This window comes from Uloborus diversus, chromosome 10, assembly GCF_026930045.1.
Source record: "Uloborus diversus isolate 005 chromosome 10, Udiv.v.3.1, whole genome shotgun sequence".
Classification (NCBI taxonomy): domain Eukaryota; kingdom Metazoa; phylum Arthropoda; class Arachnida; order Araneae; family Uloboridae; genus Uloborus; species Uloborus diversus.
The window spans coordinates 90,621,322-90,647,038 of record NC_072740.1 but is presented as its reverse complement, the minus strand read 5'-3'; the positions used below and the strand labels follow the sequence as shown (position 1 = coordinate 90,647,038).

At 32.0% G+C, this 25,717-nt stretch overlaps 1 protein-coding gene across 1 annotated transcript in view; it reads left to right on the top strand.

Annotated features, from left to right (window-relative positions):
• The window catches only part of LOC129231088 (filamin-A-like), a 130,143-nt gene that overhangs the window by 72,104 nt on the left and 32,322 nt on the right, over positions 1–25,717 (top strand). The window contains exons 36-48 of the mRNA XM_054865335.1: positions 1,262–1,453; positions 4,778–4,951; positions 5,227–5,379; positions 5,894–5,977; positions 6,095–6,238; positions 6,514–6,693; positions 6,817–6,960; positions 7,763–7,888; positions 12,631–12,777; positions 21,570–21,680; positions 22,035–22,220; positions 23,283–23,387; positions 24,000–24,176. Coding sequence (XP_054721310.1) covers positions 1,262–1,453; positions 4,778–4,951; positions 5,227–5,379; positions 5,894–5,977; positions 6,095–6,238; positions 6,514–6,693; positions 6,817–6,960; positions 7,763–7,888; positions 12,631–12,777; positions 21,570–21,680; positions 22,035–22,220; positions 23,283–23,387; positions 24,000–24,176 — 1,923 coding nt within the window. The remainder of the gene's footprint in view (positions 1–1,261; positions 1,454–4,777; positions 4,952–5,226; positions 5,380–5,893; positions 5,978–6,094; positions 6,239–6,513; positions 6,694–6,816; positions 6,961–7,762; positions 7,889–12,630; positions 12,778–21,569; positions 21,681–22,034; positions 22,221–23,282; positions 23,388–23,999; positions 24,177–25,717) is intronic.

Genomic DNA, 25,717 nt, shown 5'->3' with positions numbered 1-25,717 from the left:
TAGAAACAACAATGTCAAGTTCTTAAGAAAGAAACCTTTCAGAAACACTTAAATGCAAAGAAAATTGCTGAGAAACATAAAAATAACATAGTAGATAAAAATTCATGTTTGGAGAAAAAGTGTGTGGGGGGGGAGGGGGGTCTTGAGCGAAGTTGTTTTGAGAATCAACTGATGATATTCTTGGCAGTATGATTTAAACTTGATATAGATGTCACCAGAAAAACCTGCCCATAACTAGTCATTTACCCTAGTATCAATTCATTCGCGTAGAAACTAATAAGAAACTGAAAGTTTTATGGCATTTATATTTAATTCTTGTCTTTTCTGTGTTTCTTTTTTTTTTTTTTTTTTTGTGAATTCCTTGCATGCAGTCCAAGCTTTTAATCCAGCCATAACATCTTTTGGTTTAAATGTTCAGGATTTTCCTTGAATCGCAAACCTTTTACTAATCACTTTGCTAATGTAAACATGCCACAACATAGCAGCAACATATTTTCATTCAAGAATGCAACTTTTCATTGATTTGTATTTGTGCCACGTTTTGCCATGTTAAACCTATCTCTGATTACTCTTTGTGTGTAGGTAAATAAAAAAAATTCTAACCTAATCATTTTATAAATATTCAATATGTTTCATGAAAGAAATAATAAATCATTGAAATGAAAAAAATACTCTTTATATCCAATAAAGAGGAATCAGCAATAATGAACTCTACAAAAATGTTGCTTGCTTGCATTAATTGGAAGCCAGATAGTAGACATAACAATAGGTAAGCAAAAGTTTTTCCAAAAACTAAGTGAGCCTACTTTAATGTATACTAAAACTAACTTTGTGGCACAATTTTTCTCAGATTGTATGATTTGAATACTTTATTTCAGAAACCTGTTAAATTCCAAGTTTTCTAATTTTAAGAAAAGAAATTAAATCTTCATATTAAAATGCTCAATAGGGTTTCTGACACGTTTTACTGAAAGAAATATACTTATAAAATGTGTGTTCCTTTCTGTTTGAAATATTGTAATCCTTATCGAAAATTATTATGGAACTCAAAGCTTAAGTTATCAACTTTTGGAAAGATCCATTATATTAATTCTTTGTACTTGCTGTTTTTGTGCATCAAATGCTTTAAAATGTTGACTTTTATTTTATTGAAATTTACTATTTTTTTATCCTTTTTTTATCCTCTTATTTTTAAAGTTGCATCTTTTACGATCATTTCTTGTTTGGAATTATAACCTTTTTCTATTTCTTCAAATTTTAGGACCTAATGGTACGGCTATTCCAATGTCTGTTGTGAATATGAAGCATGGAGTACATCGAGTTGAATATCAACCTCATGAAATTGGAACATATAAAGTTGAAGTACTGCATCAAGGCAATATGATCTCAAGTAAACCTTTCCTTGTAGAGATATGTGATCCAAGCAGAGTGAAAGTTGTTGATGTTGAAGATGGTATTATAGGAAGAGAACAAATCTTTAAAGGCAAGTTTAGTAGCATCAATTACATTGATTTTCTATTTATGAGTTTAGATGTTTATATTTTTTTAAATTGCAGAAGCACTTGGTTTTATATCATTTGCCTTAGATGTTTACACATATGATGTCTGCCCAATAAATAAGAGAACTTGTGCAAGCTAGCAGCCATGACGTGGACTATAGTCCCGCCAACTGGTGGCGCTAGTTGCCCAAGACCCGATGAGCCGTCAGTGCTCGGCGGATTGCCGAACTGTATGTATGGTGCTAGTTATGTTAGTTTCTATTGTCCTTGCTTTCACTGTTTTTCGAAAACGGAAATTGACCATATCACGGAGCAATGAATCAATCAGTGTTTGAGAGATCGCTGGCGTTCTGTGCAATCATATTCGACTTAAGACAATTTATGGATCTTCCACCATGACAGTGCACCTGCACATTCAGCATTAATTTTTTGCCTGTTTCTGGCAAAAAATTCAATTACCATCCTTAATCATCCTCCATATTTGCCAGGTATCTCCCCCTGCCACTTTTTCCTATTCCCAAAATGGAAAAATGTGATGAGGGGACATCACTGGGAAGATTTGGGCACGAAATAACAGAAACGACAAGAAAACTAAAAAGCCTAACTAACTCTGACTTCCAAGGGTGCTTGAAACAGTAGGAAAAAAAAGATTGGATAAGTGCATAGCAATGAATGGAGACGCAAAATTGATATAGACTAAATTTTGCAAAAAGAAGTTTTTATGGCTTCAATTTGTGTATTTATTGGACAGACCTCGTATATACAATAGTATACCAGGTGTAGAAATATGAAACCAGAATTTTCCTATAGATGGTGCTAGCCCTCAGTTTAGGGACTGTAAGACTGCTTCTGGCAGCACCATCACTCCCTCTATCAGCTCTTGAAGATTTTCGACACACAGCAACCAAGTTCCATGCACCGGTATATTTTTCTATAACCTTTAACATGTCATATTTAGTGCCTTTAACTAGGGTTTGTGGACAGCATTTATTTCGTGTTATCATTTGAAGAAAAATGCTGCAAAAGTGCATCAAATGCTTCTCAAAGCTTAGTGTGAATGATGGTTTCACTGTCTCAAATTTAGTGAATTCGGCAGAAATATTATGTTCTGTGTTTAGTGGGGAAAAGTGGAGTGTGGCCTTTTATAAGGAGGTTGCACGAAGTCATTTTTCTCATGCTCTATGTTCCATCACATACAGCAAAACAAATTTGTAACACACTGGAAACAATCAGCTGGGAAGTTTTACCCCACACAGCTTACTCACCAGACTTAGCTTTTCCCCATTATCCCTTGTTTTCATTGAAGGGTCACGTACTTGCTGAACAGCACTTTGGTATGTACAAAGATGCGAAAAAATGGCTCAGTGAGTGGTTCACAGCCAAAGAAGATTTTTTACTTGCATGGTATTCCCAAATCGCATGAAATGTAGATGAAATGTATAACAAGCCACAGAGCCAAAAAGTGAAGCTTTTTTTTTTTTTTCACTTCCAAATAACAGACATGTGTTTTCCCAAAAATTGCTTCTGGTTTCATTTTTCTACATTTAGTAGACATCTTGGTGCAGAACAGGACAAACTCTTTTAAGGTGCCTATTATTGAAGATGCAGTTATTTTATGACCAAAAAAATTATTTTGTATAAAGTGTACTAAAATAGAATTATGTGCAGGAAATCTTATTTACGTAACTTTATATATGAATGGGACAAAACTCAAAACTAGGATTAAGTTAAAAGTTAAAACAAATACTTGTAATTTCAAAACAGCAAAAAGTAAAAATCCAACTACAGAGTAGTATTGTGATAGTCTTTTTAAAAGAACTAACAAAATACAAACTTAGACTGATTGTCATCCTTACTTTTGATATCAACCCAAGAGTTTTGGCCCATTTAAAACTTCTGACATTATATCCACTGTCTCAGTCTACATGCAATAATGCCTGTTGTAGATTTTGTAGGATCATCATTTTTGTTGTTTTGAACCGTATTAAACAATCAAGAAAAGTTATTCAGAGTCTGTAATATAACAATAAACATGATGCTGCAGAATGAGGTAGCTCTTCTATGCTGTGGTGGCAGGTTAGCATGAAACTTCCATTGAATAATAAGAAATTAATATTGTACTGGCCTCCTGCGACACTGGCCTTGACCTTGCCCCTACAGCTGCTCATATAATATGCCTCTGGTGGGTTGGTGTATAACTCTTCTTCTGAATGGCAATGTACTTCCTTTGGCTTCGCTTAGCGAAAGAAATTTAAATGACGTTTTTGGTACGTAAATTATTCTTTCAAAGGAAAAGGTGACAAAATTATTGCATCAAAAATCACATCGCCTGCATTGATACATAAATTAATAAACAGTATATTAAATTTTTTTTGCAGCGCAACTCTGGAATCCATTCGATTCTGAACTATTCAATAACTTCCTCTTTAATCAGAAAAAAAGAGAGTAAAAGAAAAACCTTTGCTCTGTGAGTGACTTACACTTGGCCGCTTGCCAGAATGACCGAGAATATTATGAGGAAAGAGTTCCAGGGAAAATTTTTCCAAAGAGGAACCGTCAGGAGAAAAAAATTAGGGTTTTAATTGTTTTTAATTAATATATTTGCTAATTAAAGTCGCACAGCTATGCCTTATAGCTAAACATATAGCCAAGAAAATTGGGAGTATATCTATACCTGGTTTGATGCTCAGTTTTCTGTCGTTCCCCAGGAGTAGTGATGACATATAGATAGATAGTCACATATAACAACTTTTATATATAAAGATATAAAAGCATAACCAAATAGTTTCATAACTTTTTTTAAAACTATGTACACATTATGGTATAATAGTTAGCAATAGTTGCTTACTTTAAGTGGACATTACCATATCTGTTTCGAAAACCAGAGCAATATTGCAAGAAGTATTGAATTGCCCTGTAGCACACTTCCAAATCAAAGACAAATACCTCCCTTTGTGTCTTATAGCTTAGAAAATAATTTTAATGACTTTCCTTGTGGTTTTGGTCTCAATCTTTTAGTAAAATAGGAGTACCTCATTCTGCCTAGATATCTCATTATATGCCCAAACTTCCCCTAAAATAATTTAAATTATGAAAAGTATGGTCAATGAAATGACAAAATATAACTTCATTTTAGGCCTAAGATTCCTTTTGTTTCTATAGCTATGGTCTTTTTTCTTTCTTTTTTTCTTTGTTAAGTTTTTGCAGTTTAAATTAATCTTTTTAAACTGAGGTTAATATTTAGCTTTAACATTGAAGTCTTGTATTCATATTTTCAGTTGATGTATCAAGAGCAGGAAGAGGCACATTAAATGTATCAATCACAGCCTCAGGACGTGATGTAAAATATAATTTGAGAGAGCTTACACCAGGAACCTTTGAAGTTTCTTACGTTCCTCATTCTGATCATCCTCATAAAATTGATGTCTATTATAATGGTCATCAGGCTCCAGGTATAATTAAATCCTACATTCTATAATTTTGTGTTTGCAATGTGAAGCATAAACATTTATTAAGTTTTGTATTTTAACTTTGTATGTGCAGTAATAGTTATTCTTCTAGATGTCCAATAAATTTTTTCTTGCTTTCTATTGGAACTCTGTCGTATGCCTAAATGTATGATCAAATCTGTTTTAACTGATATAATTTTTTTCTCTTGTATTGATTCATAGTGTACATATATTTATATAATTTTCATCGCTAACTGCCTCTAATTTGTATGATTTAGGATGTCCACAAATTGTCGAAATTAGAGACCCAAGTCATTCTATTATTGCTCATGGATCCGGTTTAAAATCTTCACCTGCTGGAAAAACAGCATCATTTTTTATTGAAACTGGAGGGTTTGGTGAAGCTAAAGATTTTGATATTATTGTTGTTTGTAAGTTAACTATTTTTTTTATTCATAATTATCATGATACTCACCATTTATATTTTAAACGGGACAGTGGTTTCAACTACAGTCATTGTAAATTTTTGATGCAGATTTTATTTCCTAATTTACTATAAAATGTTTTTTTCTTTTACATTAAACTCAAACACTTTTGAGTATATTCTTTGCCATCGTGTAACACTCAATTTTAGTTAATAGTACCTGTAATCATGGCTCTTGTTAGGATGGAAGGTTTGAAAGAAAGTAAAATTGCTGCACTCCAGTTAACTAAAATAATTTTAAACATTAGCCTTCTCTTTTAATAATTCTGGGAAAGCAGTTTCTTGAATGTTGGAGCTGGTGTCAATTTGTGCAATAATAATAGTTAAAAATAACTGATTTAAGGTTTTAAGTAAATAATCTATTTTTTTTTTTAACTCAATAATATTTCTAAAATACTTTAATGCAAAAAATTAAAATCGTTGAAGCATAAAACAACAACTTTTGTTTTTCCTACTTTCAGCTCCTCACGGTTCACCTTTACCTGTAAAATGTTATCAACAAAAAGATGGCAGCTTGCTAGCTGAATGGCCTGCTCAACAAGCTGGTATGATTTATATTGTTTTGTTTTTGGGGCATTTAAAAAATAACACAATATCAAATTCATTTTTACCTTTACTATTATTTTCAAGGGTTAACAAATTTCATTCACCCTCACATATAGGTAGCCATAAAGTTGAAGTGTTGTACGCCGGTAAACCAATAGCTGGATCGCCGTTTTCTTGTCAAGTTTTTGATGCTTCAAAAGTAACTCTGCAGAAAATAAAAATGACAACTTTTGCTGTTGGAGAAAATATTTCTTTTACTTGTAAGCATAATGTTTTAATATTTTTATCAGGACCTTAGTATGGTTTTAGCAAATGGTTGCAATCAGAAATGTAAAACAGAAAATAAAGTTGTAAAAAGTAAATAAATAATCAATTTTTGATCGTAAAATTTGAAAAAAAAAATATACACTATGTTTCTCAGAACTAATAAATCTTGAAGTATTATATAAGAACTTATTTTTCATGTAAGTTAACAACATTTTGGCACACAAATATGATTTTTATGAAATTTTTCTCTTTTTTTCCCTTTGAATAGTAAACCGTCGAGATGCTGGATATGCTGAGTTAGATGTGACAGTTACAAGTCCATTAGGTAGACATTTACCTATTGAAGTAAAAGGAACATCTGATGGAGAAGGGGAATTGATTGAATTTACTCCAACTGTTCCAGGGAAGTACAAAATTGCTATCACTTATGGTGGCATTGAAGTTCCAGGTAATGATATACTTTTGTTTGTTAGTTTTTATGTCAAACACTGATGTAAAAATGGTTTTTTTTATGAATTTTTTTCCTATTAACTTAAGTTTAAGTTTTAAACTTGTTCACTCTTCATTTTAGGTAGTCCAGTCACTTTCATTGCTCAAGATAGTGGTTGTCCGAAAGTTGAAGGAACAGGATTGACAGCAGCTGAGGTGGAACAAGTAGCTTCTTTTAAAATTATTGCCAAAGGTTTATGGGGGAGTCCGCAAGTAACTGTTGATGGTAAAATTTCTTTCCTTTTAAACCTCTTTTTTTTACTGATGTATTTTGCTGTTTGGTAAGATTATTCCAATAAAGCTTCATACAAATCTTTTCGCATTATAGTTTACAAATTCTTTTGATAGGCAGGTTACACTATTGTGTATGAGCATACTAACACCAGTCATATCCAAGATGCATATGCAAGAAACTTTAGTGAGATAGAGAAAAACATATATCTAGTGGCAGAAAAATTTTCTTACAACTGTTAAAAATATTTTGATCAGAAATCGACTTTGCTTAGACATCTTAACTTAGACTGTTTGACTTTATGAAAAAAAAATTATACTAAAATATGAATAAAATTAATAAACAATAAGTGGAGAATATGATTTGCAAAATGTTTGTTTTCGGACCTCCCTACAAGGTATAGCAATTATCATAATGAATTTTAAAAGGAGGCACTAGGAGGCTCAGCCCCTGTTCGTTTCTCTCACCAACCTGCCTACGGCAGTGTACTTCTGGGCTTATATCCCCTTCTTCCCCACTTTTGACATCTGTGATTTAGCAATAGAGTGCTATAGTAACCTTATGAATAAAACATAGTTCAGCCTTGAGACTTAAAATCATGTAACACGCAAACAAAACCAACAGTTTTTTACAGTGAAAGAAATTCTGATCAACAAAAGATGCCTTGAAATAATTTCTTTCAATAATATCTTTGCATTTATGCTGTATTTATGTTTTTAGTTGATTTCCTTCAGAGCATGTTGTTCTTTTGTTTATGCTTATACTTGTGTATTGAATCTGAATTTTAATTTAATAGGACCTGAAACTGAAGCAGAAGTTTCAATTGAAGAAGAAGAGAGTGGTGTATATATAGTTAAATACATTCCTGAAGAGACAGGATTATTTGACATAAAAGTATTATGGAACAACAAAGAAATTCAAGGTATGTCTTTTTTCATAGAAAGCAATTTTCTAAGTGTTGAAAAATATTTAATTTCAAATGTGTTAGATCTTTCATGATGCATCATCAAAAAATTTATACAATGTTTTATTCTAGGTATTTAATTGTGCATTTTAGTTATATTGCGAACTGGGTTGGCAAGTTTCTGCCGAGGCGGTTTTAAAACCACTGTTAGAAACTGGTTAAAACTGGTAAAAACTTAATTATTGACATACAATAGAAAATGCATGGAAAAAATAATTAATTGTGAACCAAAGCACAATTTAGTTACAATATTATCACAAATCAAAATCAAATGTTACATTGTTTGAACACTGCAGTTGCCTCTTGGAAAATTGTGGTTTCAAAAATCTAAACAGTTTTTGAATTTAACATGCACAAATGAGAAACTTTAGAATATTCTTGCAACAGATGAGCTAGCAGGCAATGCATCAAGGAACAAGCAATGTTCTTGAAACTTTCATCTATTGCATATTTTTTTTAACTAATCCACCATGTAGTGACTGAGGTAGTGGTAAAAATTAGACTGCAAAAATAAATTTTGAGAAATGGGACAATTTGTTTTGCAGAGCTGTGATATTAGGTATAAAATCTAGGTTAATATTGGCAAGTAAAATTCTGGAACTTTCTTCTTGAAGCACATGATAATTTCAATCACGAGCAATTTAGATGAAGCAGATAAGCGAGCAAATTACAATCAGTAATGCCTGTTTAATTCTGTATTTCACTCCTCTTTCCTAAGCACCCATATGGTTTATCGTCCTTTGTTAGATTAATCCTAATATTACAAGCATCTGCAATTGAAAAGTTTCATTTCTGAACTAAATCAAGGGCACTAGCATAGGATTTTATTTTTTACAATGATGAAATGAAGTTTAATTTTTAAGTTTTCTTAAATCATCTAATTACTTGAGTTATTGAAGACATTTTTAAGTTTTTGCCAGTTTTTACCGGTTATAACCAGTTTCTGCCACTGGCAGGCCAAAAACTAGTTTCTGCTGGCAGAGAGCCAATCCTGATTGCAAAACATGAAAGATAATCTTATGTTCAATTAAATGGTGTGCTCTCACATAACAAAGGGGTTCCCAAACTTTTTTGATTCACAGAACCCTTTCAAGAATTTTAATTTTTTAATAAACCTCAGTCTACCTTTATTATATACAGTGATCTCTCGCTTATACGCGACCTCTGTTATACGCGTTTTTCACTTATGCACGTTTTTCTCACGGGCCCAACCAGCGATATAGGAAAACCATGTTAACTCTTGTTCATTGATACGCGAAACCTAAAATGCACTTTTCACTTATGCGCGATAATTTTTTTTTAATTTTAGTTAAATCGCCTAATTCACGCTTTGCTTATCGGAGGATTTGTACCCTTCTTGTTCTTTCTCTTGAAATACATTCACACGACATTATTCCATTGTTCGGATTCTTCAAAGAACGTGTTTTTTTTTTTTTTGCACAAGTGTGCAATAGGGGGTGGAATTAGTCTTGTGATTGACTTCGAGAGGGGAGAACAGGTTACATACAAAAAGGTTGACGTCACTAAAAATCGTGCTCAAGCGGTACGCTTTGACATAGCCTATCAAAAATCTTTTGCATCCTCGTAGACTATAGCACTGATCACGCGACATTTTTTTAGGTTTTGGGGAATTCGCTTATGTACTGTACAGTGCATAAAAAATGACAAAACATACAACTTCAAATTTGGCTTTTTTATTAAATCACAATGTATAAATGGAAGTTTTGTAAGAATTTATTCATTAGTATTAGTAGTATACTATTAGTATTACTATAACTGATGTTAACTTATTGCATTTAAGCTAATTTTTGGGTTTTTCACTTATGCGCAAATTTCACTTATGCACGAAAATTTCGTTGTCCCGTTTGGTCGCGTATAAGTGAGAGATCACTGTACATATATATTGATACTATCGACCTTCATGGCACCCCCACCTTCACTTCTTCTTGGGGCACCCAGTTTGGGAACAAGAAAAGGTTGAATAGCATCCATCCCTAAACATGACAACCCTCCAATTTTATTGAGGACCCAATTTATAAAAGAAAATGTTATTTTTTTTACTAAATTCTGCACAAATGAAAGTGAAAATATCTTCAAATAAATCCACAAACACTGGAATTTTCCATTCATATGGTTAATCAGTTTATTGCAATTATAGGTATCACCATTGGAACTTGAGTCACTGCCCTTTTCTCATACATAGTCATTCTCTCCATTGCGTAGAACTGAAAATCCGATATTTCCCAGAAATTTCTATCATTTATTTTAGAAAGCTATCATATATAACTTAGATACTGAATTATTTAAATAATAGCTGTATTGTTACCAAATGTAAGTGTCGTGGAATTATATGTAGTTCTCAATTAGGACCCAAATTTCAAAACCTTATTTTTCAGAAAAATGTTTGGACAGTATTTGAATTTATACAGTATTTTACTTACCATGAAAAGTTGAAGCTTGAATTCATGAGGTACCTTGAAAATATGATTGAGCTATAAAAACAAGTGTAAAAATAGAAAATAATGGAGACGAAAAGAAAACTTGACTATGATTCTAAATTTACCTTAAAAAGGTGACTGATATTCAGCAAACTTTAAAACACAGTACAGTAGAATATCTTTAAAACACTGACCTGTATAATGCAATTCTCTGTAAACCGCACAACTTTTCAGAAGCAAACAATAAGTTCTGCAATTTAAAAAAAAACCCTGTGCTCTTCCTTAAAGACAAACAATTTTAAGCAAATTAAATTTTGAAACAGTTGTTCATCTTTCCCATCTGAATTCTAAGCTTTTAAATAAAAAATAGTATTCAGAGTTTTTTTTTTAATTGTTTTTGAAAACGCAGCTGTTATGCAAACCATGGAGCTAGCAGAAGTGCAAGACAATTAACTTTCTTTGAAATGTGAAACTTATTTATTTGTAAATAACAATGTACATATTGTATTATATATCTAATGCTTTAATGCTCATTGCATTTAAAACTTAATCTGAAGTTCAAATATATAGATATGTTCTAAATATTAGTTTCAAAATTTATGAATTCATCTATATAAAGTAAAAACCTGTATAATGCAAAAGCTCCGGTCCTAAGGTCTCTACTGTACATAGCTGCCAATTTTCAAGATTTGTTTGTAAATTTCACTAAAATTAATCAGGTTTTATGGGTTTTATGATTTTTTATTTTGTTTTCCTCTTTCCAAATTGTTTTCGATTTTGGCATTTTTTAGGGAAACTCTACTAATTTTCTCTCAGTTTCAACAATCATTGACCATTTTTACTTTAGTGAAATACTTGGGTTTATCAATCGATCTATTTCCAACTAATCTTAGAAGATTCTTCTGCCTTTATGTAGAAGTTTGGTTAGACCTCATTTGGAATATGCTGCCGTTGGAAGGTAAATGGCAGTATTTGCAGAAATGGACTTTTGAAATATTTGAAGAAACGCATTTTGAGCAGTAACCAAATAAGTCAGCTTGTAAAATAAAGCTTAAGTACAACAGGGTGATTCACCAGTAATTGGCCACTCAAGCACAAAACAAAAATGAATTAGTAGATATTTTTAATCTGATTGTTGGAACTCCCACAAAATGCTCTGTTATTCTTTATATTTGTAACTAAAGTTTTTTGATTGGAGGTTAGGATGATATAGTTACAAAGCCATCGATAAAATTTCAAGAAAGTCACTTTTCTTACTAGTGAGCATTGTCATGAGATGAAATGCTTAATCTTATCTCTTGTGGTTAGGTTTAATTCTGCAGGGTTCATTTCCTGAGATACACTGATCATCCATGTTTGTTCTGAGGTAATAAAAAAAATTACTGACTAACCATTAATGTTTGGATTAACTTTTCGTCTAAAAAAAACTATCAATGCGAGTAATTTACCAAAAGGTTCAAGTAATGTTGTTTTTAAAGCTTTTTTCTCAAAACCAAAATGATAGCTTAAGATAAATGTAGTTGAACTTTCATTGAGAAAAAGCTTGCGTTACCAGTAATTGACTAGGGCAGTTAATTAATAAATGCTCTGGGTCAACCACTAAATAATTGCAGATAATTGCCCTGTCTCTACATCTTATAATTAATTTTTTCCTTCAAAAGCATTCACTATTTGCAGGGAAAACTAGTAGGGCCATCAAAAGTGTATGTCATGCCAATTTGGAAACTAAGGCTTTGCATGTGGAGCAGCTTGGTTCGAAATAGAAACACTGAGGATTGGAGATAATAAGATAGTGGAAAAGAGAATTGGTGCTAAAACTGACATGTTCCCCACCTGTATTATTACTATTCATTTTTATTTTATTTATTTTTTTATAAAATACTGTTAAATATTATATACAGGTTGGTCTAAAAGTAACTTTTTCTACATAAAAACAGAAGAAAAAAAAATAACATTTTTCATTTTCCATTTTTTTCTAAACTATTGAAAAGGTTTTTTTGAATTCTTATGTAAATAAGTTTGGTAGGTATGCATAATATATTAGATTTGAGGATGAACAAAACTATGCATTGCTCATTGCGGATATTGTGGGAAAAAACAATTGAAATTATGAATTTCAATTAAAGATTTAAAAAAAAAATTTATATTAGAATATCGAATGTTCTTTTATTGTAATAACTATTCAAATTATCCTCTGAAAAAACATTTTCGAAGTATTAAGTGCTTTGTTTAAAATTAAATTAACTGTGTTCTTCTTTACAGGAAGTCCGTATCATCCACGAGTTGTAAATCTTAACAAGATGCGCATTATTGGTGGACTGGAAAATTTAGTTGATGAACAAAATCACATTCCTCTAATAGTAGGAGAAGAAAAACGGATTCCTTTTGAAGTGTCTGATGCGGGACCAGGTATTTTCATGAATAGTTTAAGAAAGTCGTTCTTAGGAGTTTTATAATTAAATTATTTGTTTTTTTTTCTTTTATTAATTATCTATGGTCACATTTTTAAAACTCAAAGTAGTACAAAAATGTTTTGAAAGAAAGACTTAGATGTTTTGTAATTTTTAAATTTTAACTGATATCGCTAGTGAAGACTTTTCAACATATGGTCTTTTAATGACAATTTTAACAAGTTTTGTATTCTAGCTCAGTAATTTGCTTTAAGTAGTAACTGTTTGAAATTCATGCTTCAAAGTTTTCTTTGGTTTCAATGTTAGGCCAGATTTTAGCAAAATATGCACATGTAAATTTTTAGGCTATATTATTCTTGTTTGTTTTATGACTTTCATATTAAGCTATTGTGCTGCTAAAGAGTATTTTATGAGTAAGATTTCATTCTTCAGCTATATTCTCAGGATACTAACTTATTGGTTACTTATGCACTGAAAAAATATTAGCTCTCATGCCATTGTGAATAAAGTTCCTGTAGCTTAAAGTCTGCTATCCATAAGTCAGCTTTAACAAATTGTTACTTTAGAAAATTTCTACATTAACAAGCCTTCTTTTAGTCAACGGCCATAAAATAGGTCAAAGTAAGGTACAATTCTTATATATGCAATCTATAACAAAAAATGATGCACCAAGAAGAAGTCATCAAAATGAAACGAAATTTTACTTAAGTGAGGACATCATTAATCAGTGGCGGCCCGTGCTTTAATTTAGCGGGTGGATCCGCTGTGTAAAGTTTTCACAATAATATTTATACAGATAAAATGAAGAGAACTATAGTTAGTAATGCTGAGCAACAAAATTAGTCCTTTTTGCAGTTTCTTTATTTCGAGCTTCTCTTCAAGCGTCAAAGTTGAAATTGGTGAGTTTAGAAAATAATCCACTTGATTATTTTTTAAATTTCTAGGTAAACAATCTAAATTTAATGACACCCAACCCATGCAACTAGTAATAATCAAACTACTATTACACTCTTGATACCAACAATGATCAAGTTGATCACACAGCTGCATTAATTTCGATTTAGGCCATGCTTCCTTGTATCAAATTATGAAATTGGTAACAATATTTTTTCTAGAAACAAACAGCTTCCTTATTGGCCAATATATTCTTCTTTTTAAAAATTAGAATTAGCTTTAAGCTTTATTGTGTGAAGCCAGATCACAATACCTCGGGTTATAATATAAAAAGGGTGTTTTTTCAGACGTATAGAACTTTTAGGTTCAAATAAAACACAGTTAAATGGTGTTAAATTGCCATGAATTTAGCTTTATTCGAAAGATGATTCTTTGCCATTTTTATTTAAATATGATTTCCAGTATATGGCCACCTCGGCTGGCTCGGAGGAAGTCCAATTTTCTCACTTTTGCTGTAATAGAGGCCGTATGTCAGTGATAACGTGGCGAATGTTCTCTTCCAAGGCATCAATCATCTGTGGCTTATCGGTGTAGACCAGAGATAGCCCCACAAAAAATAGTCTATCGGTGATGAATCGCATGATCTTGCAGGCCAATTCATGGGTCTATTAAGCAAAATTATTGGTTCACCGAACATTTCTTTCAATAAATCAATTGTGACATGTGCTGTGTGGCATGTTGTACCGTCTTGCTGTCTATTTATGATGAAATGGCAAACTAAATGCAAAACAAGTGACAGCTATCAAAATGGTACACATATCAAAGTGTTGCAAGCTTAAAGTTCTATACCTCTAAAGAAAACACCCTTTAGTTCAATTCATTTTTATTTATTTTTTTTATTTAAATAAAGTATGCAGTTTTTTGAAATCTTTGTATACGCTTACTGATTAATCAATAATTTTTTTAATGCCATTAAAAAAATCAAAACACTTAAGAATATTTCAATTTTATAAAAAATTATACGGCTTTTTGTTTTTGTATATATTTCAGAAATCTCTTTTGCTAAATAATATAAATAATCATTTCTAAAAAGCTGTGTGCATTCGTTTGCTTATCCTATCAATTAAAAATATTCTGTCATATTTTATGTAAAAAATCATAGAACTTTCATTGTAAATTTTGTTTATAAAGACATAAAAAATGCTTAACATTTTAGTAATTTATAAAGTGCTTATCCAATGCACAATTTTGTTAAATATATTTCACTGACTGCAAAAAGTGTTACTTTGAAGCTGTATCTTCAACATAAAAAAATCCTTAGCTATTCCAATAACATGGAAACACACACACAACAACAAAAGTTTGAATTTTGAGATCATGAATTCAAATTATGCTTTTCGCAATTGCACTTGCGATAGGACCCTACTCGTTGGCTTTCTTGTTTCTACTAATGGCTTTTATCGCAACCACAATTTGAATTCAAGATGACAAAATCCAGATGAATGTCAGTGGCTAGGTGCTGAATGTTGTGTGCTAGGTACTGTTTTCATGTAAAAAGGATAATGTGAAGTCGAGAAGGGTCGTTTATAAATAATTCAATTCCGAAGCACCTGGACACCTACATTACAAGCATAGAAAAATAAAATCAAAGATCTACAAAACGAGGTCATCCCTAATATTGATCCCGAGCCCCATGACTGCATAACAGTAGTGTGTCATGCTTCCGTCACATTAGGATGGTCCAAAAAAAGCCCTTTTTTAAAATAATTATGATTTTTACTAGTCTTACCCTCTCATTTTGTTCCACTTATGTAAAAAATAATTATTGTAAAGTTTCAGCTCATAACTTTAACTTTTAGAGGTAGCTCAACATCCTCAAAGTTTGGTTAATAATTGAATTCATGCAATAAATACGAAAAAAGACTGAAAAAAGCAATACAACTATATTTCATTTAAATCTTTGGCATTTTGTGGGTTGAAAATTATGCAACAATGCAACAATTGTATTTAAATGACTATGGATGTGGTTGTGCTAGTACCTACCAAATTATTTTTTGGCATCGGTATAAGCGGGGCAATGTTTTTCGACAACCTGCAACAAGAATTGGAATTGATCTTCAATGGTTATTATTTTTTCATTAAAATACAAATAAATACAAATACAAATACAAATGTGACGACCAGCAACAGGCTCTGGGCCCAGCTAGGCTGGTCCTAGTCAATTAATTAGTCCCCAATGAAGATCAATGGCCCTCTTAAAGCTATCCACTCCCTTGCTCATTACCGCCTCTTCCGGTAAGCTATTCCAAGTGCCCACGACCCTGCTAAAGTAGTAGTTTTTCCTGATTTCCAAGTTAGCCTGAGATTTAAATAGCTTAAAACAATGACCCCTTGTCCTGCTTTCCCCGCAAAAATTTAATCCATTTACATCTTTCATTTTGATAAATTTAAATAACTGAATCATATCCCCTCTGACTCTCCTTTGCTCCAGGCTATACATGTTAAGCCTATTAAGTCTGGTATCATAATCTAAATCTGAGAGTCCCTTTACTAATTTAGTTACCCTTCTTTGAACCCTTTCCAATACAAAAATATCTTTCTTCAGATAAGGCGACCAAAACTGAACAGCATACTCCAAATGAGGTCTTACTAAACTCCTATATAAAGGCAGAAGAACTTTCTTAGATTTGTTTGAAATAGATCTATTGATGAACCCAAGCATTTTGTTGGCTTTGTTACTAGCAATACTGCACTGTTGACTAAACTTGAAGTCCTGATTTATAAAGACACCCAGATCCATAACATTTTCTGCCTGATTTATGACTGAACCCTGTAAACGATATCTCATACGCTTATTTCCATGACCTAAGTGTAGCACTTGACATTTCCCTACATTAACTGCCATACCCCATTTATCTGCCCACTTAGTAATATGATCTAAATCCTCTTGTAGCTGTTTTACTTGTTCTTCATTTTCGACAATCCCCATAACTTTTACATCGTCAGCAAAACAATTCATGCTTCCAGAAATATTTTCATTGATGTCATTCATAAATATAATAAACAAAAGAGGCCCTAAAACTGATCCCTGAGGAACCCCACTTAAAACATCACTCCAATTAGAATGATTTCCTCTCACAACTACTCTTTGCTTCCTACCAGTAAGCCAATTTCTAACCCAAAGTAAAGTTTTTCCTCCTATTCCAATGTCAGATAACTTGCTGAGAAGAGCAACATGCGGTACCTTGTCAAAAGCTTTTTGAAAATCAATATAAACAACATCCACACATTTTTTGTTATCTAAAGCTGAGGTAACCTTGTCGTAGAAATGTAATAAATTAGTAGTACAGGATTTACCTTTCCTGAAACCATACTGCAAACTAGTCAACAGACTATTAGTCTCTAAGAACATCATGATCTTAATTTTGATCAAAGTTTCGAAAATCTTACAAATCACCGAAGTCAAACTTACAGGTCTATAATTCCCAGCAATACCTTTAGACCCCTTCTTTAAGAGTGGCATTATGTTAGCCAGCTTCCAGTCCTCTGGCACCGTCCCCGAGTTATAAGAGGCATTGAAAATATTCAAAATAACATCCACTAATTCCTCTGCACATTCAACTAGAATTTTTGGATAGATATTATCTGGTCCCGGAGCTTTAGTTGCTTTAATCTTTTTCAAATGAAATAAAACCTCCTCCCTGGAAAATACAAAATCCTCAAGCTGTATAATAGCTTGTGTCTTGTTAGTGTCAACTGTTGAGATACAGTTATCGTTAAACACACTGGAAAAAAAGTTATTTAGAACATTTGCAATATCCCTATCGTTTTGGATTAAATTTCCATACTCATCAACCAAAGGCCCAATTTGACTGTTTCGAGCTTTCCCAGAATTAGCGTAAGCAAAAAACCTCTTAGGGTTCCCATCAATGTCATCTGCCAGCCTTTGCTCCAATTCTCTTTTCTGCATCCGTACCAAATACTTAAAATTTCGCCTAGCCTTACTATACTGGAGCCTCTCCGCACTCTGACCAGTTTCTTTAAACTTACGAAAAGTGGCTTGCTTATAATTAAGAGCTTCTTTAGTCTCCCTGGAGAACCACATGGGCCAAATTTTGGTACTAACACCTTTTCTCCTAAATGGAACATAGTCCCCAACGGTTTTAGCAAGTTTATCCTTAAATTCCGTCCACTGCTGATCTACATCGTTATTTTCCAACCCTGACGAAAAAACCTCTTTCAAGCTCTGCCTAAGTGCAACAAAATTGGTATTTCTGAAATTGGGCACAAACCTAAAATTATCATCTTTGCACACTTCAAATTTAACCCGGAACCTAATGCTGTTATGATCACTATCTCCAATATGCTCCCCTACACTCAACCCCTGAACAAAACTACCTATGCCACAAGAAACTAGATCCAAAATGGCCTCCTCTCGAGTTCCCCGAGTTACAACTTGATCTAAGAAACAGTCACCAATTACTTTTAAAAATTCCTCTTCTTTGCCATTACCAGGATAAAAATTATTCCAATCAATACCCGGAAAATTGAAATCCCCCATTATGATAACGGATCCCTTACTGGACATGTCACTAATAATACGGTACATCTGTTCATCTTGTCCCTGGTTTGAATTAGGTGGCCTGTAAATGTTCCCAAAGCGTAGCTTTTTGCCCTTACTGCTCATCAACTCCAGCCAAACCATATCAATATCAGTAGGCTTATCATTTATGACCAATTCATTGCAAATAAAATTGTCTCTAACATAAAATAAAACCCCACCACCTCTTTTACCTACTCTATCCTGTCTGAACAAATTATACCCAGCAATATGTAATAACTCTGCATCAGATTCGGTAGCCCATGTCTCTGTAATTCCAATAACATCCAACTTCTCGTCCATAACTATGCTTTTCAATTCATCCATCTTGTTCCTAATACTGCGAGCATTGGTATAGAAAACTTTAAGCATGCCTAAGTTGCTTTTATTTAACACCCTGAAATTTCCTAAATTACAATTGTTAACATTACTACTCTTGTTCGTCACTTTATTTCCATTTCTAGCAATACCCAAAAAAATTTCATTCTCTCGATACCTGATGCTTGAACCATGCCCCCCATTCCAACTCAGTTTTTTGACCCCGAAGCCCTTAAAATTAATCCACTAACCATTTTGACCCCTGTAGAGCTCAGATGCAGGCCATCCCTAGCAATCCAATCCCGTTTACAATGACTCCATACATCAATAAACCTGATACTGCGCTTTTCGCAAATTGACTTCAGTAGCAAGTAAGCAATATATATTATAAAATCTTTTATAATATATATTAATTCTTTTCTGCAAGATTATTAATAACTGGTTTACTCCAATAAATGTTAGTGCTTTGTAAAGATAACTCTCCCAAAACTCTCAGATTTGTTTGATCTCTCAAGTTTTGCATGATAAAATGTATCAGGTAAATTCTTTTTTCAGTTAATGAAGCTGATCATAAGTTAGGAAGTCCTCAAATTTCATAAGATTTTTGGGCATAATCTCAGGTACTTGGCAGCAATATTTTTTCACTGACTTCTTGAACAACTTTACCAATTGTCTTATATTCGAGTGTATCACTTGATTGTCAAAAAGAGCCATACAATTTTATTAACTTCTTCATCAATATTTTTGTATTACAGTTATGAAATTTGTAAAGAATCATTTCTGAAATGTAGAAACTGTCATTCTAGGTTTTAAATAAACACATTCTGCAAATATACCAAATCTTTTGAAATCCAGTATCTTCTACTGAAGCAATAGCGAACTAGTGGTTAAACATTTGTATTTAAAAACAGTACAGGATTTTTAACATTCATTGAGTATAGTGTTTAGCTCTAGGTGCAATATTTCTGATTCTAGGAAAGGGGTTTTATGCTGAATCAGTTCAAGAAATTCTCGATAATCATCTCGAGTCATACAGCAATTTTTTAACAGATGTATTCTATAGCTCTTTACATAAGCCATTTTTGAGTCTTACTGTTTTTGAGACTTATTGATTCTTGTAATGCATTTATCCTCGTGAATAAACTCCCAGCAGGCATAGAATCTGTTACGGAGAAGTAATTTTGGTGCAGAAGTATAGAAACTATGCATTTATTTTAAAAATGGCACTAATAACTAATTCTATAATGCAGTGTTGACATTCCAGAATTAATTATTTCTTAATCATTTTGTACTAGTAAAACAGGTGCTATTGCTTTTGCCAGTATTGATGCTTCTTGGGTCAAAGCACAACAATTCATTAACTTACAAAGAATTGGGCAGAATTGCGTTAACTGCCACACCTTACAAAAAAACATTTGTGTATTTACAGAATATGTTTATGGGTTAATGTACTTTTGAAACTGTGTACATAAAAGTATGAATTTTACTATGTAATTAATTTCTTTTAATGGAAAAAGCAATCATGTTTGTGAATAGTTTGGTCCTTTGTCGATTTACTTACATGTGGCAATGATTCAAACTTCATCAGCTTTGAGCTACCTCTAAATATTATTCAAATGTTATAAAATTTTGTCCTACTTATTTTCTTATGTATTGGAACCAAATGGGAGGATAAGTTTCAAAAATTTTCACCTTCAAAATTTTGGACCACCCTACCTCATGTGTTGGCACTCATGTCAGGACTCCCAGGTTCCATTTTTTAACAGGACAATGGTTGGTCACACCCAGTAAGGGTGTCGGAGACTTCCTCTTCCACATTATCACCTTCTCTGGCCTTTTAGATGCTCTGATTTGTCACAAATTGAGCATATCTGGGGTCACTTGAGATGGTAAATTGGACAGCTGATGAGCTTGATCAAATTAGTGGTACGTTTACAGTAATTGTGATGTGAGATGACCTAGGACATCATACAAGACAGCTATACCTTAATGACGGACTGTATCGCCTCATACATTTGGGCAGGAGGTGGCTTAACAGTGTACTTAAATCTCCATTCATTTAGAACTTTCCAGTAATAAATGATCATTTTGTAATCGTTTTCTTACATCAATGTTGCCCTCAGATATGTAAAATTTCATTTCATTTTGACCGCTCCTTCATGGTGGTAATTCATTAAGGTATGGAAATGATTGGATTAATTATTGTATGCAATCACAATTAGAAAAGAGAAAATTTGGAAAGGGGTACATGGAAAATTTGATTTATATCCAGTCTTTATTGAAAATTGGTACAAAATCTTTCTGTTTTGAATGCTTTTGCATTTTATAAGTTAATAAACAAATAAATGTTACAAAAATATTAGAATTGTTAATGGAGGGAGATAATACAGATCCCTGAAACAAGACAACCTCATTTTAAATCTCATTATCAGTTGCTGTTAGAAATTTTGCTTTTTATGCAAGCACTAGACATGTGAAAGAAATGTTATAGAAAGAAAAGCTACTCTGTAAAACTGATAAAAGTTTACCCATAACTTCCCAATTTTATACAGTGTGCTTTACAACTGCATATCCAAATGTTTTTTATTAGTGTAGTTAACATTTGCATCTCTAAATCATTTTGTAATAGTGTACTTCCTAATTTAATAATATTTTAAGTATCCATCTAATGGCTACAAGAATATTTTGCATTTATTAATTTTTAAGTGTTAGTTAAGTGTCTGTTAGAGCCTACTTCTTTCAAGTTTCTGCATTTTCCTTAGTGACTTATAGATGTGATTGTTTTCAAGTCATATTTTTAGTATCAAGATTTTTTTACTTTAGTTTTCATCAAGTAGCACTTTTTCTTCACATTAGTTGAAATTATCATACTTTTATTTAGTGTTAACAATTTTTGGGCTTTAATGTTTCTGTATTAGAAATATATTTCATGCTGTACTGACAGTTTGCAATGATTTTTTTTTTCTCTTCTTTTAAAGGTAAACCTAAAGCTGAAATTAGGGTAGTACAATCTGGATTAGTAGTACCATGTAAGTTTGAACAGACTGGTAGCCATAGGTATCTTCTGCAATTTACACCAAAGGAAAAAGGTACAACTTTTTCATACCACTCTTAAAAGCTGTGATTATGTCAATTCTTAAATGTGAAGTTTGTGAAAAGAATATTTTTCAATCACGAAAATGTACCGTTGAACATGCTTAATGAAAAATTTAAATTGTTCTAATAAGCGGGATGTTCCATTATCTGGGATCAGAATAAAAATTACAATGGTTTGGAACACTGAAAATGTATTTCTATTCTTTTAACCAATATTCTAATAAGCAGACTAGAGAGTAGTAAACAAACTTTTCTGTTTACATAAATGAAATCTATAGTATTAACTCAGTATTAGTGCGTACAATCAAATGATCAAGTTCAATTTTTTCAACATTTTATTTTCACAGGAGAGCATTGCATTTATCTTTATTTTGCCGATCTTCCTCTTCCCTTTTCACCTTTATTTTCAAATGCGGAAGAGCTTCCTCCAGCACCAGACCATACCAGAGTTGTTCTTAGAGGACATGGCCTTACAGGTTCAAAAGTTGGAGAAGAAGCTGAATTTGTTATTGATGGTTCTGAAGCTGGACCAGGTATATATTATGCTGCTTAACTTATTATGCAGCACCATTATCATTTTTTATGTCTACATTACTGCAATAAAAGTGTTTTTGCATTTGTATTCTAGTTAGAAATTTTTAAACTAACTCTACAGTTAAAAATGAAATAAAGAATTGATGTTTGTGACTGAATCTTTAAGTAATTATTTAATTTCATATTAAAATGAAATCAAGTTTTAAACCTTTCAAAGAGTGAAATTTATTTACTAAATGTGTTTTTTCTTAAGATTTTTAGTTGTTTCATGTTTCTGAGAGGACAGTTGTCTTTAACGCATAAACTTCCTTTATTGATCGAACGTTTAGCCCCAAGCATTCTGACTTAAGAGCATTTTAAAATAATAAATTCTTCCAACTCTTTTAACAAGCCATTGAAGTTTTCAACTTGAAATTTCGTTGAATTTTCTCTTTCTCCAATGTGACTTGGTTTCAGTTAAACTGAAAGTGGATTCAACTAGACATCTTTACAATTTATCCCAAAAGAGAAGTTTCTTTCATATATTCATGTTATCAGCAATATTTTAAATACTGAGGATTCACTAAAATAACTCACAAGTTTTAATTCTCCTAAATTTATACAGTGAACTCTTGTTACAACAAACTTCAAGAGACCACAAATTTTGTTCGTTGTAACGGGAATTTCGTTGAAACAGAATTCAAGCAATGTAACAGCAATTACATTGGGACTGAATTTATTTCGTTAAAATAAAAAGTTCATTGTGTTGGTATTCGTTGTAACGGGATTTCACTGTATTTTAATTTCTGAGTTTGTTTAGCATTTTCTTATTATATTCTGTCCTATAAAATATTTTCTAAACAATCATTCCCTTTCATAGATTGTTCATTGAAATTTTGCTTGCTGATTCAATTTGGCATTTGTGACTAAAATTACACTTGATTAATTTATGTTATTTCAACTTCCTTTAAACTGTAGTCAGTATTATTTGAAGTTGTTTAAATGTTTTAAAGTGTATGAGAAATCTGTCTGTTTATCAATTATCAGTGTTTCAGTTTAGTAATAATGTCTATGACTTTAAGGTTCACCTGAAGTAAGTCTGGCTGGTGTTAAAGCTGACATTCCAGTTCAAATATTGTCTATTGGAACTAATATATACAAAGTATTATACACCCCAAGTGTTCCAGGTGGGTTTTTAATTACATAATATTATATGAGATATTTATTACATATACAAAGTGCGCCTAGTTGTTAGTTTAACTGTTATAATTTTAAAGTATGAGTTATGTCTCACTAGTTCAAGTGCAAAGCAATGAAAGTTGCATACACATGCTTTGCAGCACATAGACTGTAAGAAAACTTCCTAGCCTTTTTAAACCTAGAAATGTGTTTGTTATTGCAAATTGCAGCATTCTCTCTAGCATTGTTTACTATGGTAATAACTAAATACCTCTTTTGAAATTTTTAAAATCTTTGACTAAGTGAGTGAATATCAGGTTTTAAATTTTTTTTCTACTGAAATAAGTTTTAGGTGCTATAAGATTTAATGAAAGATTAACATAGAGTAATCTATTACTTCAAAAAATGTAGATTAATGATAGGGAGCAAAATTAATATTACTATGTTGTGTTCAAAACAACAATGCACAAAGAGATCAAACAACTCATTGCATTCTGAAAACATAATGTTTCTTTAATTTCAAATGCATTTAATAATAGTGTATTTTATACAAAATATTTTTTTTCTTTAACTTATAATTAAAATTTTTTACTTATTTTGATGTTCTGGTTATTTTATAGGAGCTTACTTATTAAATGTAATGTGGTCTGAACGACAAGTTAAAGGCTGTCCTTTGAAAATAACAGTTACTGCTGCGTGTGATTCACAGAAGGTAGCTTGCTCAGGAGATGGATTGCGTGGTGGAACTGTTGGCAAAGAAATAAAAGCTTTCATTGATACTAGGAAAGCTGGTCCAGGTAAATTTAGTTGCTTCATTGTCAAACCATTTTATAAAGAAATATTTTTAAAAGTTAAAAAAAAAGGAATGCTAAAAGAATCATTCCACGTCAAATCACCTAAATTAAATGGTCAACCGTGTGGTCATGTCTCCGATTTTGTCCATTATTTTTTTACAAATCTGTGATATAGCTCAAATCAATGTTTTATTAAATATCTTTTGAATGAAAATTATGCTTTTGAGAATTTTTCAAAAATTCGATTTTTGATCATTTTTTGGCGTCGCTGTTTGGGAATGAATTTTGAAATCTCTCTAATTTCTTTATTTTTCTCTGTCTTTCTCTGTAATAGTAAATGTTGAATGAAACTGTTACTTTATTTAAAAAAAACCATCTGGTGCAGGTTTTAAATTATTCATTGCATGAGGTAAAAATATATTGATGATGTGAAAAAAATAAATTCTTATCTGCACCGATACCTAGTTGCATTTTAATATTTTATCAGAAGTGTACGAAAGTGGTAAATATTTTAAATAAAGTTGAATAGGTCTCTAGAAGGGCATATGTTGCACTTGATCTTCATTAATATTTAGTCCTTCCTGTCCTAGAAGAAAGGCATATCTTACAAATTAAAAATAAAATTTTTAATTTGTAACATATGCCCTTCTTCTAGGGACCCATTCAGTTGTCTAATATTCATTCATATCTAATAGTAATCATTTATATGGACAACACAAGACACACAATGATATGTTTTGTGTAATAACTCAAATGACATTTATATGTTTGTACCTTAAAGCAACAAGATCCACTGTCAAAAATACCAGCTTTTTGAATATGTTTGTGAGGTTTCTCAAATATTTTTATCTAACTTTAATGCCCAGCAAAATTTTAAACTCTTTAAAAGATTATCTCATGCTACATTAGGAATGTACACTAAAAATCAATTTTAATTATACAGGAATTATAAGTGACAACTGTTGTTTTAGCCACAAATAAAAATACCTATTGTTGGAAAAAACAAAACAAAATCTTCAAGACACTGGTAAATGTGATTGTTATAACTTAATATTAAGGTGCTGTGTCCCATTGGTTGTCCTGAAAATTTAGGTTATTGTACCAAGGAAAGCCCTGCAAAAAAGAAGGGTTCTCAAAGGCATGCGCAGAGCTTCAGTAATGGGGATGCTACTGTTGGTTTTGACCACAACATCTAGGCCAGTCATTTAAGGGAATCGGGCAGAGTGCAATTACCACTCAATTCCTCCCCCTACCACAATGACGCTACTGCATCTTAAATTATTTTCTATAATTTTTGTTTTTTCTTCATTTTTATTTTATTTTTTTCCTTTTCTTTCTTTCTCACTTCGAGCTAATGGCGGTATCGCAGTACCCCTGGTGACCCATGTGTGCATGCCTATGAAGGTTCTTTTTATGCGATTTCTTCAAAACTTGCTTCGGTTTACGGAGGATAGAATCAGAGAAAGCATCCTAATCCTAAAAAAGTTTTAAAAATTCTTGTCATAAATATATTTTTTTGCCTTTGAATTTCTCAGTAAGTTTTC